The following is a 17,804-nucleotide window of genomic DNA, read 5'->3' on the forward strand; positions in this document are numbered from 1 at the left end:
AAGGTGCAGCTTAAAAACAAAGAGTGAGAGAGAGGACACGCCGAACGAGGGTGCGCACTGCTCCTCCAACGTGGGATGCACCACCGCGTAGAGGGCCATGATTGGATGTGTCGGATGGAGACGCATAGGGCAAGAGAAAGCGGTGACAGGACAGGAAGAGGTGAAGGAGATCGGAAGCGCACAGGCGTGAGGCACTCGTAGGGGAGCGAGCGAAAGACGAAGGCATCACGACGTACAGACCCACACACGGGCACAGGAACAGAGACACGCGTCTCAGCACCGCATCAGCGGCATTCTCGGCGGAAGAGGAGAGCCTTGCGCTCTTGGCGTCCGTCTTGTGCTCGATGGAGCGTAGTGCCACTCCATCTCCACCCAATAATTGCCAAGGGCCCACGACACGTCCTCGATGCTCCCGCACACATGTCTTATGGGCACAGGCGTGCACTGCAGCTACACAGATATATACAGATACACACACACACACATCCATCTGCGAATCGCTCGCAGCTGCTGTACATCGTTGAGGAGACGAAAGAAAGCGCGCAAAAAAAAGTGGCGATGCACAGCAAACTTCACATGCCTGTGCTTCTTCAGGCACGCACACGCACACACATAAAAAAAAACAAAGGAGACGCACACAGAGTAGCACCAGGGGCAGCAGCACTTCACACCTGCTTTCCTCTTACAGCGTTAGGCGACGGCGGCGGTCGAAGAGGACATCGGCCAGCATCGACACTGGATCATTTGGTCGCAGGCGCACCACGTCCGTCATGGCAGGCGTCAGATTGGGCAGCACGTACTCCATCAAGTACGTCTCCACCGGAAGATGCAGCATCTCCGCTGTTTCCGGCCTACCCTCCAAAATCTGAAGGCGGCGCAGCGAGGCCAACTCATACAGGATCTGGGACGACTCAGCCTGAGAAGCAGCGGCGAGCCTCACCTCCCCATCCACCGCAGCAGCAGGAGCAGCGTCTAACGTTCTGGCAGTGACCTCTGTCGAAGAAGCGTCGGCTGATGTCTCAGATAACGCTACGAAATCCACTTGACGTGCAAGTGCGGCGGCCGCCACCGTGACGTCCAGCGCGAGCGGCGAGTCCGTCCCTGAGCTTCCGTCCACGCAATCTGTGGCAGCGGGTACCTCTGACGGCGCAGCCGCAGCAGCCGCGATTGTGGACTCTCGGTGCGCGGGTGCAATACGTGCGCACAGCTCCTGCGCAAGAGCCGCAAGAGCTGCGACCGGCGGCGGTGCGCAGCGAGACGCGGAGTGAGTGTCACGATGGAAAAGGGCGTGAGCTGAAGGAGGAGCCTGGCGGACCAGTGAGGAGTGCAGAGCCACAGCGCCCGTCCAGCGGTGCGGTGCAAGTCGCATCAGCGCCACCGGCAGCTGTGCATCCAATAATGCCGATCCGCATTCATCGGCGCCTGTTTGGTTCGGTGTGGTGCGTGGTGCCACGCCAAACGCCGCGGATCTTGCGCTATCTCGCACCCTCCGTTCGCGCGCTGCGTACCAGCATTTTTTCACATCCTCCGTCTTGAGCACCGGCGCCGAAACGAAGTGCACCTCTGCGATGCGGGTCGTAGGCGGCGCTTCCATGGTAGTCACGGTGACGCTGGTGCCGTCGGGCGCCGCCTCCCGACTTGCCTGGGCAACGCCACCCGCGGCCCCACCATCAGTGGCATCATCATCAATACGCTGGGGAACAATAACTGGCGCCCGACGAACACCCAGCGCGGGCGTTGTCGTGATGGCGCTGAGCCAAGCCAGCAGGGACTGCGTCGGGGGTGCAGTGGTGGCGTGGTGATTCATATACCACTCCAGCTGCTCAGCGTATGGGATGAGGTGCAACGAGGCGCGAAGCGCGTCAAGCGTCTCATCGGCCGACCCTATCGCCGCAGCACCCTGTGCAGAGGGTGCCGCACTACACGAAGGAGTGGATGGCGGCTGTTGCTCGGCAGCGGCATCCAGCTTTGCCTGCAGGGCATCCATAGTGGCGCGCAAAGCAGCCGGGTCGGCCTGAAGCAACACGACATGGTCTACGAAGAGGAACTCGTCCACGGGCGCCATCACAGTCTCCGCGTCGCCGACGGTGGCCGTCTCCTCCATCGAGTCACCCACACGTTCGACCTCACCCACCAAGTTGTCGCCGCACGCCGGGCCGCGGCTACGGCGATGAGCCTGCTCCAGCGCGAGCAGCTCCTCCTCACTCATGTCTGCGATGTCAGGCAAAGGAAAGTCTGCATCGACGGGAGCAAGCGGCTCATCGCCCTCATCGTCCCCATCACCGTCGTACTCAGCAGCGCGGTCGTTAGTGCGCATCAGCAGCGGAGCAAGAGCGCGCCGGCGGCGCAGCGCTCCGTCCTCGAGCTCAGCATCATTCGCACGAAAGCACAAGACGGCCTGTGCCAGTGTCTGTGGGAAATCGCTGAGGAGATAGCCTTGGCAGCGGCAATCCGCCTGCCGCAGGCGCCATCGGCACATGAAAGCGAGCGCGCAGTCGAGGTACTCAGAGCCGTCATCGGCTGGGTCCATCTCGAGAAGCGGGCTCGCATCGCTGATGAGGCCGGGAGCTTCATAATCGGCATCCTCGTCCTCCTCCTCCTCCCTGGCGTCACCGAAAGGCAGCGATGGCGGCACGTGGGGCGCATCATCACTCAGCGCCTCCCCATCCTCTTCTTCATCGCCCTCTTCGCTCCCGTCGCTGCTGTTGCGGCGGTCAGCCTCTCCATCGTACCTGTCATCGTCGTCGCCGTCCTCGGTTGCTGCTGGTGTGCGAGGCGGACGGGGTAGTCGCCCCTCCGCTGAGACCTTTAGCGCCAGCACCTTCAAGCCAAGAAGGTACTCCTGACGGAGCGCCGCAATGCAGCGGAGCTCCTGCCGGTCCACGTCGCGTGCAAAGGCGCGGCCGCGTCTGCGGGCAGCGAAGCGCGGAAGGGCTGTGTCGTCTGCGGCGGCGGAAGGGGACAGAGGAGGCAGCAGCTCACGGTCCTCCTGCATTTCGGCTTGCGCTTCCGCATCCTGCGCTTCGAGCTCGTCAAGCCAGTTGCCTCCCTCCTCGCCGTCGCCCTCGTCTCCCTCCTCTTGTTCCTCGTCGATTTCAGGGCCCCCCTCCTCGTCGGCGGGAGCGCCGCCGTCGGGGGCACCGCGGATGTAGGCCTCATCCACAACCAGTTCGATGGGTCGCAGAGTCGGCGGCGGGTCGGCCGCTTCCTCGCCGGAGTCCTCGCCGTCACTGTTGCCCCCATCGGCACCTTTGGTGGCCGTTGGAACAAAAATAGACATCAGCGACGTACCAGCGGCCGCATCAGAGACCGCATCGCTGCCCTCGCTCTCTTCCTCGGTCGCCGACCCCTCCTCGTCGCTGCTCTCGCCGTCTGTATCTATGCGCTGCCGCCGCTCCTCCTCCTCCGCCAAGCGTCGAGCGGCCTTCTCCGCTGCAGCTTGGAGCACCAGCCGAGCTTGCATCCTGGAGCGACGGCGTTGTAGGCGGCGCATAAGCAGGCGCCGCAGCGCAGCGCGCACGTCTGCCACGTGCGCCTTGTAGTCCACAACAAGGCTCTCGCGCGACACGCACGGCGCACGGTAGTATTGCGCCAGCAGAGCGGCGACAGTTTCCACCCCGCTCAGCGGCGGCCCGGTGATGAGGGCGCGGACCGGCTTGAATGACTCCGCGTGCGCAGCGCGGAACTCCGCACACGTGGAATCAAGGGCCGCAAGGAACCCATCAAGGGCCACCCATTCCTCCTCCTCATGCACCGTCAGCACGGTCGACGGCTCCGCTTGGATGTCGGACAGCACCAGCGCGGTCAAGAGGGCGCCCCCACCACCCCAGCACGGCGTGTTGCCAAACGCGGCGAAGCGATCGTGCGAGTCGGCCGGCGGCGGCAGCTGCAGGCGATCAAGGCGCACCACGTCGGCTTCGGCAGCGGTGCCCGTCGACAGAGGCAGTGCTGCGGCCGGCTGAACAGACCCGCCGAGGCGCGCCTGCACCGCTTGCAGCAGCTGCCGCTGTGTGACGTGGCCCTGGTCGACGGCGAACAGGTAGCGCTCTTCAAGCACATCGTAGGCGCTGCCGACCTTGTAGAGGATGGAGGCCAAGTCCTGGACGTGGATCATGGGGATCTCATTCACGCCGGCGCCATACAGCGGCAGAACCTGGTGGTACCATGCGCTGCGCAGTAGTCCAAACAGCATCTCCGGCCCTTCGCCGGCACCGTACGGTAAGCCCGCGAAGATGACGTAGGTGTGCAGTGTCTCGGTGTTGGAGCGCTTCACAAGGTGCTCCAGCGAGTGCCAGTGCTGAAAGCGCGGGTGCGGTACACGCTGCGCGTAGGCGTCATCGGTGAAGATACGGTCCGGAACAAGTTCGCGGATCTCGTCCTCGTCCTCTCCGGCGGCAGGCTCGCGCAGAGAGAGGGGGAGGCGCAGCTCCAGCTCTGCACGACGTGCTACACGGCGCGCCTCTCTCTCTGCCACGGCAGAGGGCCCCTCGCCAAGGCTGCCCTCGTCTCCGTTCTCTTCATCCTGGGCATCGAGCAGCTCTTCCAAGAAGTTGCTTCTCTCCTCCGCACGTTCGCTCTGCCGCGCTGCACGAGCACGCGCACGCTCCGATGTCAGCGTGTACGCCCACGTCACGACCGACGACACCAGCACAAACGTCTTCTCTACATCGTAGTGCGTCCCAGCTAGTATACGAATGGCGCACATAGCTTCGTACGTGTCGTCCTGAAGGACAGCAATCACAACGTCGTTCGCGAGGAGGCGTCTGCGAAACTCCTCCGTGTTGTCGTTGTGCTTTGGAACAATGTCGCTAACGCAGAGCTGAATGTCCGCCGGCAACGCACTTCGCTCCTCTGCCGACAAGCCTGCGCGTGGCGGTGGCGTGGGCGACTGCACGGCGCCACCAGCGGTTGAGGTGGCCTTACTGCCGTTGCGGTACGATCCCTTTGTACCCAGGGCAAGAGGGTTTTCTGGGACCTCGGCCGCGACTAGTGACCCTTCGAGCGAGTCCCAAAGACCCTTCATCTGGCTCCACAGCCAGTCGCTCGAGATCGCCTTCGACGTGGCACGCGCCGCCGTCGCGGCTCGCTCGTTGGTATGCGTGCGTGTGATCTCCACCTCATACTCGTACGACTGGTAAAAGGCCTTCACGACATGGCGACCGACGTACGAGTCACCGTTCAGCACCAACACCTTCTTCATACCGAGCGCGTTAGATGGGAAATCTGTCACGGAAAAGAGAGATGGAGTCGAAGGAGAACGGGTGGCGGACTCTGTGTGTGTGTGTGTGTGTTTGGGAGAGAGGGAGAGGGAAGGGTGGGGGTGGGGGGGCAGAGGAGGAGGGCGGCGAGTTCATTCGTGAATAACCCCAAAGGGGCGGAGCAGTGCCGGGTGAAGAAGACAGAGTCGAGCGCGAAGAGCGCGGCGGTGGGTGCGTTTACAGGTGTGAGGCCCCTGGCGACAGCACAGAAAATGCCACTTCCGCATCCACACCAAAGTGCCGCGCGGAGAAAGAAGGACTCAGCTGCCGGCGACGGCAGCGCCACGGTACCCCCCCTCTCGGCGTATTCTGCCCCGCGCACGTGTGTGTGTGTGTGATATTTCTGTGCTGTCGCCGAAGCCCCCCGCATTCATCCTTCTACGCCCCTTCACCCCCTCCCCTCCCTTCCCCCTAATTCTCTTTCACTCCTTCGGCGCCCTTCTTACCTCTACAAAACCAACAGCGACCAGCTCGCACGGCGTGGCACCGGCGCACACATCACCGCAGGCGATGTTTCGTGGCGCCTGCATCAGCCGTTTCCGTTTCCAGCACTTCTTCTCCATGCATTAGATCTGTCTTGCTGTATGCGTCTTCCTTCCCTTCGCTTTAAAGTTTTGTCTTCACCAATTCGACAGGTGAAGAGCGGCCAGCGACCGGCTGCACCGAAGGCGAAGGCGCTGCACAGATGAGAGGGAGGGCGCATCAGAGTGCCCTCCACACGAGCACAGTCGGGCACTTTCAGCCACACACGCCCCCTTTGCACTCTCTCTCTCCGCTGCTCCACCTCTGACGTGTACACGCGCGTCCTAGAGGGGGAGAGCGACAGAGAGGGAAGGCGAGTGCCCCCGTTTAAGGATGAGAAGAGGGGAAAGCCAGCCGCGTGCGAACAGTAAACATGTTTGGCGCATGTATCTATGTGTCTACATGCATGCGCGAGCGTGGAGGTGGTGTCTCGCACAATACATAAATGTCAGAGAAGTCAAGAGGATGCTTGCACAGATGCGACGACCAAACCTACAGGGCTAGAGGGGATGAGGAGACGAACAGCGAGCAAGAGGGGCGCCTGTCGGCGAGAGAGCAGCGCCCTTGAAACTGCACGAGATCAGCAGTTGAGGCTCGGAGGGTTCAGCACACACGAGCAACCGTGCATGTGCACGAATACGTTCGAGGGAGTCAGGGATGGAGGGGGGAGACTGTGGTGGAGCAGCGGCAGCGATCTCCACGGGCGGTCCTCAGCGCAGACGAAACGATGAGCAGAGACATGCCATGGAGGAGGCGCCCCCGTGCTTGCGATTTACCGATATGTGTGCTGTCGAAGAGAGCAGGCGCGCGCATACACCGCAGCTTTACCGCTTTGAGAGCGGCTTCGTCGCCAACTGCCTCGCGGCGGCGCCCCGAGTACTCGCGTGCTTGCCTGTGCTCTCCAGCCTTGGCTTTGATGACGAAACGCTGGTGCTGTTTCCACCCCCTCCGCCGCCCTCCCCTGGCCTCGAGTCGGTGGCGGTTCGGGTGCGGCTTGGCGGAGAGGTGGCGCGCAGTGTGGCCCCGGTGGGGACTCTCTCGCTCACATTCCTGCTGCTCGGAGCTGCGGCAGCCGGAGCATTGGTGGCTTGCATGTGGACTGCCATCGATGTGGTTTTCTGAAGCGACGGAGGCGGTTGCGCAGCCGCAGCCTTTTCGCTCGTCTTCGCTAGCTCGCGTGCGGCCCCTGCAGTCGTTGGCGAGGAGGTCGTCGGAGCCGCTGTCGCTGAGCCCTTCTCTTTGCGCTTGCGAGTCACCTCGCCGCCGGTCATCTGGCCAATGTCGCTGGCGTCCACCGGCACATACACCTCCCCGCCATCCTTCTGCAGCTCGGCCGCGTCTAGCATGTCGGAGGTAAGCTGCACCAACAGCATCTCCGGGTTCCACGCGACGTCCTCGTCCAACTCCCGTGACAGGCAGCTCGTGAGGCACGACATGTCGTACTCGTTGCGCATTGCCCGCAGCAGCTTGTCCCAGCTGTTCGTGACGTCAAGCTCGTTGAGGCGCGGCAGCGCTACGTGGTAGCCCACCGGCGAATCCGAGATAGGCTGCGCGAGCTGCTCTTTTTGTCGCTGCGCGCGCTCCGCCTGCTCTCGGCGCAGCTGCTCCATGTCGGAAACATCATCCTGCACGACCCGCACGTTTTGGCTCAGCTCTGTGTCAGCAGGGCGATTCATGTTCGTGGGTTTCTCTGCGTCGAACCAGTTCGAAGCCTCACGCCGCCGGCCGCAGCGACCATGAACAGTGCGGGACCTAGGCAAGGAGTCACTGTCGTCAGTGGCACTGGTACCGTTCCCGCCCCTCGCGTTCGTCCTGGCGCTGCGGTCTGTGCCACCAGACTCGAGCGGTGGAGGCGCAGAAGACTCGGCAGCAGCTTTGCGGTCGGCCTCGAAGAAGAACGGACTCTCTATCGCACTACCCCTCTTGCTTGGCTCGGTGGGCGAGTTCTGCCCAGAGACGGTGGGGGTGATGGCGCGCATCGAGTCGAGGCGTGAAAGGGATGTGTTCAAGCCGATCATGTTCGGCGCTGACGAGAGAGGCTGCATGTTCTCTGTCTGCAGCGGAGAAGGCAGGGAAACATCAGCGCCCTTGCCGCCGCGGTCGCCGGTGGATGCCATGGTGGGTTGCATAAGATGGAGCGAGCAAGCAAGGAAGGAAGAGCGCGCGTCTCGTGAGAACAGGCGAGAGAGGAGTAGTACAGTCACGACGTGTGCCGCAGCGCGAGAGAACGCTGCCCAGCAAATTCGAGGAAGGTTTCTGTTGATGCGATGTGCCCAACGGAGTCCCCGTCGCCTGCTCTGTGAAACCTGTGTTGCTTGGAGTCTAGATGATAGGCCGACGTCCGTATACCGGTGTGCGTCTGTGTGAGAATACATATATATATATATATACGTTTCTCAGCACTCCCTCTTTCGGAAGAGCAAAAAAAAAGAGGCAGTAGCAGTGGGGATGGGGAAGTAAGATGCGCCGAGATACGCTCACGAGCGAGCCGACGCGCGCTCGACTGAGAAGCAAACGTCAGCGCAGCCACCTGCCACCGGTAACGCAACAGAGGCAACGGGCGAGAATAGCAGCGTGAGAGAGAGATAGGGGGGAGAAAGAGTGCAACGACAGCAAGGGGAGCTGCCATCGTCACCAGTCTCAGCCGTGCACAGGCACCCATGAGCATACAGACACGAGAGTGGAGACGATGGAAGGAGAGGTGTGCGTCTGTGTGTGTGTGGAAAAGAACGAAAGGCCGTTTGGGAGGGAGGGGGGAGGAAAGGGCAGGCAGTCGTCAACGCCGCCCCTACTCCCCCCTCCCCCTTTTCGCGTGCTCGTGCCGCCGCACGCCTGCGATCTCTGCAGCAGCAGGCACGTCTCTCTCTCTCGCACACATGGAGGCGGAAGAGGTATTACATGGGTTGGCACTCGCCTTGACGCGATGAGAAGATGCGCATCCATGTCGCTCCAACGACTCCAACTGTTGCGCTCTGATTTACCTTCGCTGATGTCGTTTACACGCCCTGTGTCCTTTTCAGGTGGGGATGGGGGGAGGGGGGAAGAAGATGCGCGCGAGAGGAGAATGGCGGAAAGACGCGATACCATCAGTCTCGACGCATCCACACACACACACACACAGAGGGAGAGAGACACCTCCAACACTTGTTGGTGCACGCAGACCTGCATCTGCAGCCATGCGCTCATGCACAGAGACACAAGAACGACGAGGTGCTTCTGAGCACAGAGAGGGAGAGAGCGCACGCGGTGCAAAGCAGCTCCACTTGCTCCTCGACATTCGGCGCCGAGTTGGTTCCTCCCTCCTACTCGTTGCGCTTACGCTTCACTGCGGTCGCCTTCGCCGACTTGGGAGCACTGCTAAAGTTCGCAGCAGCCCCACTGCCACCGTTCTCGCTACCCTTCATCACTGTTACGGACACAACGTGCTCTCCACGCAGCAAGATAAGCCCTAGCTGGCGCTTCGAAGACACGCCCTCCTCAGCCATCCGCTTCGACTGCGGCCGCTCCTCAACGGCGTCGGCGAGAACAACGTTCATGTGCTTGTCAAAGACGAGCAGCTTGCCGGTGACGCTGCGGCCGTCATCGAGGAGAACGCACAACACCTTGTTGATGTTGTGCAGCATAGTGTACTTGCCCATCTTCTTCCCTGTCGTATATCCTTTTTTTTGTATGTGCGCCTCTGGGCCTTCTCTGCTGTGCTATCCAAAACTGATGTTCAACGGCTGAGACGCGTATGCGACTGTACGCCGTCATCGACCGGGCCAGTCCATGCAACGTGTCCGAAGAGAAACAGAAGGGAGGACGAAGAGGTCGAGGACAGGTGCCACAGTGTTGCATGCCGCGTAGAGGCGAAGAAGCAATCCGGCAGCTGCGAGTCTCCCTTTCCTCCCCCACCCGGCGCACATAAATGCACACACACAACACACAAAGCCGCACCGTTGTCACAGCTGCATGGCTGGCACCGATGCCGCTGATCCTCCACAGCGCGAGAGAGGGAGTCGAGGCCTACGGCTGCGTGCGTATGTGTACGCCGGCACATGCACCGCTGCACGGGAGGAGAGAGGCGAGACGGGACGGGAGAGAAGGATGCACCCGGCTATCGCCGCATGCCGTTTTAGTGCCGCCTCCCTGTGCCTTCACCCACACACACACACACAGACGCACATCTCTTCGGAGTGTCGTCTGTGTGTGGATCGGCCATGGCGTATTCGCTTTCATATGTGTCACTCAACGTCATCATGCCTTAAAGGGAGGGGGAGAGAGGAGAAGGGCTTTAATACGCTTACACGCAGAACGGAGGGTAAGGGCTGCCTGTGCGCATATAACAGTCTGTGTGCGTGTTGGTGTGTGTGTGTGTGTGGGTGGGTGGGTTTGAAGAGGCGCTCGAAGCTGTGCACTGTCCGTCCGCGCTGCACCGCGCCGCGAATAGGGCAAATAGACTGAGGCGCGCGCATACACGTACACACGGGAGGGAGAGAGCGGTCAAAATAGAAACGGGCCCCACACACACAGAGCGAGAGACAGAGAAACGCACAGAGGCACAGCGCAAACATCAACAAGGCCAGAGGCATACACTTAACCGAGGTCGTACACACATCAAAGCAGCCAGCACGCGTACGCACACACACACACACGCGAACGCAACACAAAGAGACAGACACCGACGCAGGATGGGGTACAAGCACAAGGGCATGCGTACAGAGAAGAGCGCGGATTGGTGCGGGGAGGGGGAAAGAGGGGAGGAGTAAACGAGAACGCAAAGGCGGGGCAGCCCTTCGCCGCACCGTTGTTTCATCTCCCTCCCTACACATTCCACGCGCCACACGCATGTGCGCTACTTACGACGCTTCAGCTTCTGCTTCTCGCGCCGCATGCGGCCTATCAGCTGCCGGTCAAGGTACTTGTACCGCTTCTTCCCCGGACCCTTGACGGCTTGTGAGCGCATAAGCTTGCGCACGCTGAGGTTCTCTGCCTTCTCGCGCGCGCGAGGGTCGGCCTTGCCCTTGTCGATCAAACCGCGCAGCATGCGCTGCGCCTTCCGGCGCTTGCGGCCCATCGCCTCCATAACCTTGCGGCTTGGCCGCGCATTCAGCTCCCGGAAGCGGCGGCGCTGCTCCTCAATCTCTTCCGCAGTGACTGGCAGAACGACACGGCAGTTGCGCTGCTCATCCTTTACGAACCAGTCTGGCAAGTCATCGTCGTCGTTGAAGACGTAGCGGTTGACAGAGGCGTCGAGGATGTCGCGGCGCGCCTTGGGGTCCAGCATCTTTTGCGCAATGGCCAGTGTGCGCGCACGGATGTCGGGGTCCGTCATGGCCATCGGGATCTCTTCGAAATCGGTGTCCTCCTTGCCATTGGCAGTCTTACTGCCGTTTGAGTTGTTTTTATTGCGCCGGTTCTGCTTACGCACCTCTTTGTTGTCGTGCAAGGTTTGCTTCCGCTGCTGCCGCACAAGCTCCTGGGTGGTGGCCTTGCCGATGTCAGGAACCAGCTTGCGCTTGCGGCGCGAGTCCTCGCGGCCGCGGTTGATCTCGTAGGCATCGAGATCGCGATCACTCAGCTCCTCCGACAACTCACTAGCAGAGGTGTCACTGTTGTCGTCGTCATCCTGGTCGTCCTCGAAACGGGTGCGCACGTGCTTGCGCCCGTCCAGATCCGCCATCTCCGCCGGAGCGCTCATGGTGATGCGCTCCTCCTCCAAGGCGCGCTGTCGCTTCTTGATCTTGGCGCGATCGTGAGCCTTCGGCTTTGGAAAGGTATCGTTTAAGACTTTTTCGATGTTCAGTTGATGGCGCTGCCATTTACTGCTCCTGCCCGCCTCCTCGAGCTGCGCCGCGTCCTTCTCCGCCCTCAAGCGCTTCTTCGTGGACGCCGGTGTCTCCTCCTCGGCCTCGGCGTCGCTGCCATCCTCGTCGCCTTCCAGCCCCGCCTCGTACAAGGTCACGCGCGTCGAGCGCTGCGCAGGTACGTAGTTGCCGTAGTTGTCGACATCCATGAAGTATTCCTCCCCCGCAGCGAGCTGCTTCGAGCGCGGCATGCCATCGTTGTCACCCTCGACTCCCGACTCGTCGCCGTCCTTCTTGTCCCCCAAGTCCCAGTCGTCCTGGGCAGCGAGGTTGACCGACATGACGGGGTTTAGCGGGTCGTTGCCGCGGTCCTCCGGCTCCGCCAAGGCCGTGTCCATGATATCGGCTAGCTCCCTCTCCGGAATAAGCCCAAGCTGCTCCACGGTGAAATGGTCGAGCGCATCCCCCTCACCATCCTCGCCCTCTGCCGCGGCGGCGCCGTCGTCATCGTCGAAGGCGTCAGTGTTCGTGCCTCTGTAGTCGAACCCATCCGCCTCCGTCATGTGCTCCGCGCTCATGTTGGGGTCGTAGTTGATGAGGCCTTTGATCTGCTTCAACTTGCGGTCTACCACCTTTTTTTGCTTCTTCTTCAGCTCCTTCGCCTTTTTCTTGCGCATCTCGAGCAGCTCACGGGCGATCTGCGTGACACCCTCAGGGCTATCGAAGTCGAAGTGGAAGTCGCGCCTCCCGCTGTCGTCGTCTTCATCTGCAGCCTCGCCGTCGTCGCCGCTGCCAGCGCTGCCGGCCATGCTATCCACGTCGTCGCCCTCTTCCACGCCCGCTGCGTCGGCCTGGATGCGGCTCGCCTGCTCGCGCAGCAGCTGTTCACGCCACCGCAGCATGCGCCGAAGGTCAGCCTCACCTACCTGCTGAAGATCCCCGCACAGGTACACGAGCTCTTTCTTGGAGCTCTTCGACTTGAGGTACGCCTTATCTGCATCGTCGCTGAAGCGCAGCTCGTGGTGCGTCTTCAGGAAGCCCTTCGGGTCATCGGCGCGGAGGAAGTCGGAAAAGGATGCGACGTGGTGCGGTACAGTGGCGAACTCATCGTACCCCATCGGCACGTTCAATTTCGGCGTGACGAGCACGCCAGAGGCGGAGACGACCTTCTCTTGGCCGATATCAGCAAAAACCTTTTGCGGGTTGAAGAAGGCGGGGTCGATGCTCTTGGGAGCCTTGAATCCAGCACACACCACGAAGATTTCGGCGGACTCCATTCGAGACGCCTGCGGCTTCGTCGCCTCGACCTTCTCGAAGAGCTGCTTGAATACCCACAGGAGGTTGTGGAAGTCGGGCGAGCGGAATACCTTTGTCACAAACCACCCATTAGCCTTCAGCATCGAGCACGCCATTTTCGCCGACGCCAGCACCAGTGCGTTCTGGTCGAAAAGATCCCGTGACCAGACGCCACCGACGTTCGGTGCGCCATCGTGTATGACACAGTCGACCGGCTCTTTCTTCAAGTACGTGACAATCATCTTGCGCGTCTTGTCATCCGTGATGTCACCCACAAACGTTTTCACGCCTCGGATCGGCGCAATCGGAACGAGATCGACACCGACGATCTTCGAGCCGATCGCCATGTGCTGTGCGGCCACCTGGCACCAACCACCCGGCGCGGCGCAGAGGTCGACGAGGACGCGCGACTTGGCGAGGAAATCATACTTGCGGTTCAGCTGGATGAGTTTGTAAGCAGAGCGGGCGCGGTACCCCTGGTCCTTGGCCAGCCGGTAATACGCGTCCAACCGGGTCTTGGCCTTCTTCTTGGACTTGACGCCCATGGTGTCTGCTTGGAGAAGGGGGGAGAGAGCTCTTAGGGATGCGGGGTCTCGCTGCCTGTACTGTCTGACGCCCTCTTTCTGTTTTTTCTCTTATGTATCAACGCGATACGTGCGCGTCATTCATGTACAGTGATGTGTGTGTGTGTGTGTGTGTACGATAGGTCGAGGGCCGCAAGACACGCAATGTGGCAGAGAAAAAACAAAAAAAGAAACACACTCGACGCGAGTCGTTGGTTCGTCAGAGACAGAGAGAAGTTGCGGGGGAGTGGTGGGGGAGGGGCAGTAAACAGGCTCGTGATGGAGACACATGGGCCCCCCCGTGCGCAGCACCACTGCCACGCAGCGGACGGCCGCAGCAGGCGGGGCTTAGAGAAGGCGAGAGCACTGGTGTGTCGCATCGGCATCAGAGGTAACGCTCTTGTACGCGCGCGTGTATAACTCCTGAGGAAAAAGCGGAGCGGCGCTTCGACTCGTAGAGCCCCATAACTGTTGCCGAAGAGGAGGGATGACCCAATGCCAAGAGGCATCGAGAAAGATGCACAGGAGTGGCAAGAGACTGCACGCACACATGTTCATGTGGCTGCGCAAGCTGCAAAAATGTCGTTGCTGCCTCACCTAAACGGGTATCGACGTAACACGCTGCTTGAGCCAATAAGGAGACGGCGGAAGGTGCAGGGCGACGACTAAAGAAGCTCAGAGGAGGCGGGATGGAGAAGGGGCCACAGGAGAAGCTTGCCGTGCACGGCGAAGATGCAGACGCCCCACATGCTGGCAGACACCGAGCACATCTCAGCGAAGCGGTAGGCGCGAGAAAAGCTCAGGTGAATGCTGCGGGGGGCGCAAGAGAGGCGATCGCGCGCCCCTGCGGCACAGCCACCGTCTCCCTCCCTCTACCCCTCCCCTCTCCTCATCACTGTCCCTCCAAACGCACGGACGGACACTCACATCGACCGCAGCGCCGCGGTATATTCCACAAGTCGGCATGTAGCGAGAGCCTTCGCATGCGTGAGCGCACCCCTGCCGATCGTTTACTTCAACTGCACATTGAATGCTGCCGCCAGATGCAGTAGGCGTCAGCGATGAGGATGTCCAGCCACTGCAGCGCCACCTCTGGCGGAGACTCCTCTGGTGCCCGCTTCTGCGCGCTTGCGCCGTCCTCTTCATGATTGGCTTCTCCGTCCGCCGACTGCCGTTGCCGCTTCTGCTTTTCCGACGCGCACTGGGGAAACAGCGCCTCGAACGGATACTTCATCGCCGCCATCACGACGTCAATGGGTGGCCGGGCTTGGGAAGACGTCCCCGCACGCGCTGCGGCGTCTGCTGCTGAGGTCGGTGCACCGCTTCCCTCGTGATTGGGGATGCGCGACCCGAAGACAGGAAACACCGTGGCGAGCGTAGCGGTCCTCCAACCTCCGCCTGGCGCCGCTGACGCAGCTGGGGTGGGGGTAGGAGAGGAGGAACCGAGCAAGCTGCTGCGCAGATTGCGCAGCAGCGCACAGCACACACACACGTGGAAATACATAATCTCCTCGTCGCTCGCCGAGGTTCCCTGCGCTACCGCGGCGGCAGAAAGCGAGGGGGTCGGCGTATGCGCGCCGCTGACCCTCGCCCGCGCCGTTGGAGCACGATCGCCACCGATGCCAATCGCCAGGTAGCAGTCCCATAGACGCAACAGCATCGGCAGCGGGAGCTCACGTGCCAGGAGGCAATGCAGCCATTGGAAGCAGCCGTCCATCACCGTCAAGCCATACCCCTCCAGAAAGGAGATGAGAGAGGGGTCGACAGCGCGCACGAGGGCCTCGAGGCGGCGTACATTGCGCAAGATGCCAGGCTGGCCTGGCATGAAGTTGTCCTGCAGCAGCGACAGCACACGGCCGGCGCACCAGTATGTGTCGCCCTCGACCTGCGTCAGGTAGCTCTCCGGTAGCTCCGCTAGCACCGCGTCCAGGGCGGCGGGTGTGTCGAACCACACAGCGATGTCAGACTCGGAGAGGTAGGGGGAGAGTGCAGCAGCAGGGGTGGTCTGCGTGGCGGGCGCGCGGAGCGTCGTCATTGCAATGGGTGACGCCGCCACCGGTGGTGTCGACGCAGCTGCGGAGATTCGAGATGCCCGCTGCGCTTTGGCAGTGAGTGACGCCACCAGCAGACCCATCACCCCTCGTGTGCTCTTCTCGAAGGGCATGCAGCTCGCCTCCGCCCCGCCCGTCGAAGGGGCTTTGCCATCGCTGTCGTCACCCTCACAGTCGTCGGTGCCACTGCCAAACCGCGCGGCGGCGGCGACACCCTTTGCTCCCCGTGTTTCCTCACATGTACCCGTCTGGCAGGGCGGCGTGTTCGCGGTCGCCTGCCCCGACTCCCGTGCGAACTGCCGCAGCGCGTCGGCGAGGAAGACTTGATAGAAGACGGCCACCACGTCATCCATGCCCTGCACGTAGCCGACGGCAGGGTGCCGCTGGGCCCAGAGAAATAAGCAGCGCGCCATGCCTGCGACGGATCGACCGGCGTGGAAGATGGACGACTGATGACGCGGCAGGTCCAGCAGCATCTGTTGAAGAATAGCATGCTCGTGTGGCGAGAGCGATGTCACCGCGGGCGTGCTCGGTGCGCCGCTGCTGAGTGCCAGACGATGGGCGTTGCCCTGCGGTAGTCTGGCATTGGCCACTCTACACCGCAAAGGCGTGTCGCGCAGGCCAGCGGCGCCGGCGCCGCCACTTCCCCCATCTCCATGTGAGCGCGAGAGAGGCGACGGCGGTGACATGATCGACGGTGACTCCTTCAGCGACAGCATCATCAGAGCGCCACAATACTGCCGCGTGTAGGCCTCGTACTGGCGGCGCTTGCGCTGCAGCTCCGCCTTCTGCCGCGTGACGGCGGCAGGCGCATAGTCGCTGAGCAACCGCCACACCACCGCTCGCAGCAGTGCTGGTCGGCATCCACCCCATGCGACAGACCGAAGCGAGTTCGGCTCGTCGCAGGAGGCACCAATCTTTATGGTCACACCAAAACCGCTGTCGATGAAGGCGCCGTTGAGAGCGGCGGCTACCGCAGCCTCTGCTGCCTGCGCGCTCTCGAACGCTGCCTTGTGGACGGTGGTGATCGGTGTGCCGCCTATACTGGAAGCTGCTGTGGTGTTAGCAGTGCTGGGCGGGGTGAGAGGGGTAAGGCTAGTCTCGCTGTCGCCGGCCCCACCGCCGCCGTTGTGAGCGGCACTAACGGGTTGTGCTAATGCCCGCCGGTGCTGCGTCTCGTACGCTCCAGTCACCTCCTCGGGAGTGTGAAGGGCCGCTATGCAGAGGCCCAGCCCGTTGGGGTTGCGCCCATGGAAGTCCGCGGCCGTCGTGGTGCCATTCTGGCCAATGAGACCGCTCGCACCTCGGCCGCCCAGGTCCGCGTCACCGCGACTGCTGCTGCCCACACCCCATGGCGAGTCGACAGCGGGCGCCGCGATGGCCACCGATGACGTTGAGCCGCTGGCGTTACGGCTCATGCTAAAGCACGGTGGCGTGAATGCTTGACTTGCCGGCTCAGCCGCCAGCTCCTCCGTGTAAGCCTGCTGCAGCAGGCTCTGCGGCGGCACTACACGTAGCAGCGGCAGTGCCTGTAGAAGAGAGGACAATCTGGACTCCTGCGCGGCGGCGTACCGTCGCTCCGTCTCCATCGCCAACACGGAGGCACGCTCGCGCCGCGCCTGACTCCGTGTGCGGCTATGCTTTGCAGCCTGACTGCTGAGTGAGGCACGCGGCACCGAAGTGATTTGCCGATGCCCCTCCCGCACTTCCTCCGCAGCTGCGACTGGCCGGCCTTCCGGGTGCCCGACACTAGGTCGCACACCGCTGGCAACCTCACGAACCACCTCGACGCGCACCTCCCCATCCTCGCTGTAGCACAGCCGGCGGCGCAGCAGCGCGCCGGCAGAGCGGTACGCTGTCCCCGGCGGAACGCGGCGCACTCGGCCCGGTCCGCGCAGACGTCGCACGCAGAGTGGAATAAAGCCCACAGCTCCGTTTTCGTCAGCGATGGTTGCCAGCGTAGAAATGGCCTTGTGGCTCGGCTGGAGCGCTGCAGACAGCGTTTCGGTGTGCGCAGGTGCGTCGGAACGATTTGGTAGTGGAAAGGCTGTCGATGACAAAGAGAGTGAAGGCGATGTCAATGCCTCGCTAAGCACCGAAGACGCATCTTCCGATGATCCTACCGCAGTCATTTCGAATGCACCAATGCGAGTGCATATAGAGAAGTGCGTGCGTCAGTCAGTGAGCCGATCCATCACAGATGGTGAAGAGCGAGAGAGGCGAACACCCTCGCCCGCAACGTGTCTGCGCAGATGCGCACACACGCTGTTTTTCTTTTCTTGGTGCGTGTGTGTCCCTGCTGCGGAGGCGAGCCGAAGAGCACGAAAA

The 17,804-nt window shown here is 62.0% G+C and overlaps 5 protein-coding genes across 5 annotated transcripts; all 5 read right to left on the reverse strand.

The window, feature by feature from the left end:
- Positions 1-682: 682 nt before the first annotated feature.
- Positions 683-5,200, reverse strand: LSCM1_03547 (uncharacterized protein; the record flags this gene model as incomplete). The annotated part of the gene is made up of 1 exon (XM_067321085.1): positions 683-5,200. One exon carries the CDS (start codon positions 5,198-5,200, stop codon positions 683-685), a length of 4,518 nt encoding a protein of 1,505 aa, XP_067177695.1.
- A 1,404-nt stretch (positions 5,201-6,604) lies between these two features.
- Positions 6,605-7,909, reverse strand: LSCM1_03548 (uncharacterized protein; the record flags this gene model as incomplete). The annotated part of the gene is made up of 1 exon (XM_067321086.1): positions 6,605-7,909. One exon carries the CDS (start codon positions 7,907-7,909, stop codon positions 6,605-6,607), a length of 1,305 nt encoding a protein of 434 aa, XP_067177696.1.
- A 1,173-nt stretch (positions 7,910-9,082) lies between these two features.
- Positions 9,083-9,418, reverse strand: LSCM1_03549 (uncharacterized protein; the record flags this gene model as incomplete). The annotated part of the gene is made up of 1 exon (XM_067321087.1): positions 9,083-9,418. One exon carries the CDS (start codon positions 9,416-9,418, stop codon positions 9,083-9,085), a length of 336 nt encoding a protein of 111 aa, XP_067177697.1.
- A 1,196-nt stretch (positions 9,419-10,614) lies between these two features.
- LSCM1_03550 (uncharacterized protein) lies at positions 10,615-13,407 on the reverse strand (the record flags this gene model as incomplete). Its single annotated transcript, XM_067321088.1, has 1 exon — positions 10,615-13,407. The coding sequence occupies one exon, from the start codon at positions 13,405-13,407 to the stop codon at positions 10,615-10,617; it is 2,793 nt and encodes a 930-aa protein (XP_067177698.1).
- Positions 13,408-14,440: 1,033 nt separating this feature from the next.
- Positions 14,441-17,608, reverse strand: LSCM1_03551 (uncharacterized protein; the record flags this gene model as incomplete). The annotated part of the gene is made up of 1 exon (XM_067321089.1): positions 14,441-17,608. The coding sequence occupies one exon, from the start codon at positions 17,606-17,608 to the stop codon at positions 14,441-14,443; it is 3,168 nt and encodes a 1,055-aa protein (XP_067177699.1).
- Between the last annotated feature and the right edge of the window lie 196 nt (positions 17,609-17,804).

The sequence above is a fragment of the Leishmania martiniquensis genome, chromosome 27 (assembly GCF_017916325.1).
Source record: "Leishmania martiniquensis isolate LSCM1 chromosome 27, whole genome shotgun sequence".
In the NCBI taxonomy this organism is placed as follows: Eukaryota; Euglenozoa; class Kinetoplastea; order Trypanosomatida; family Trypanosomatidae; genus Leishmania; species Leishmania martiniquensis.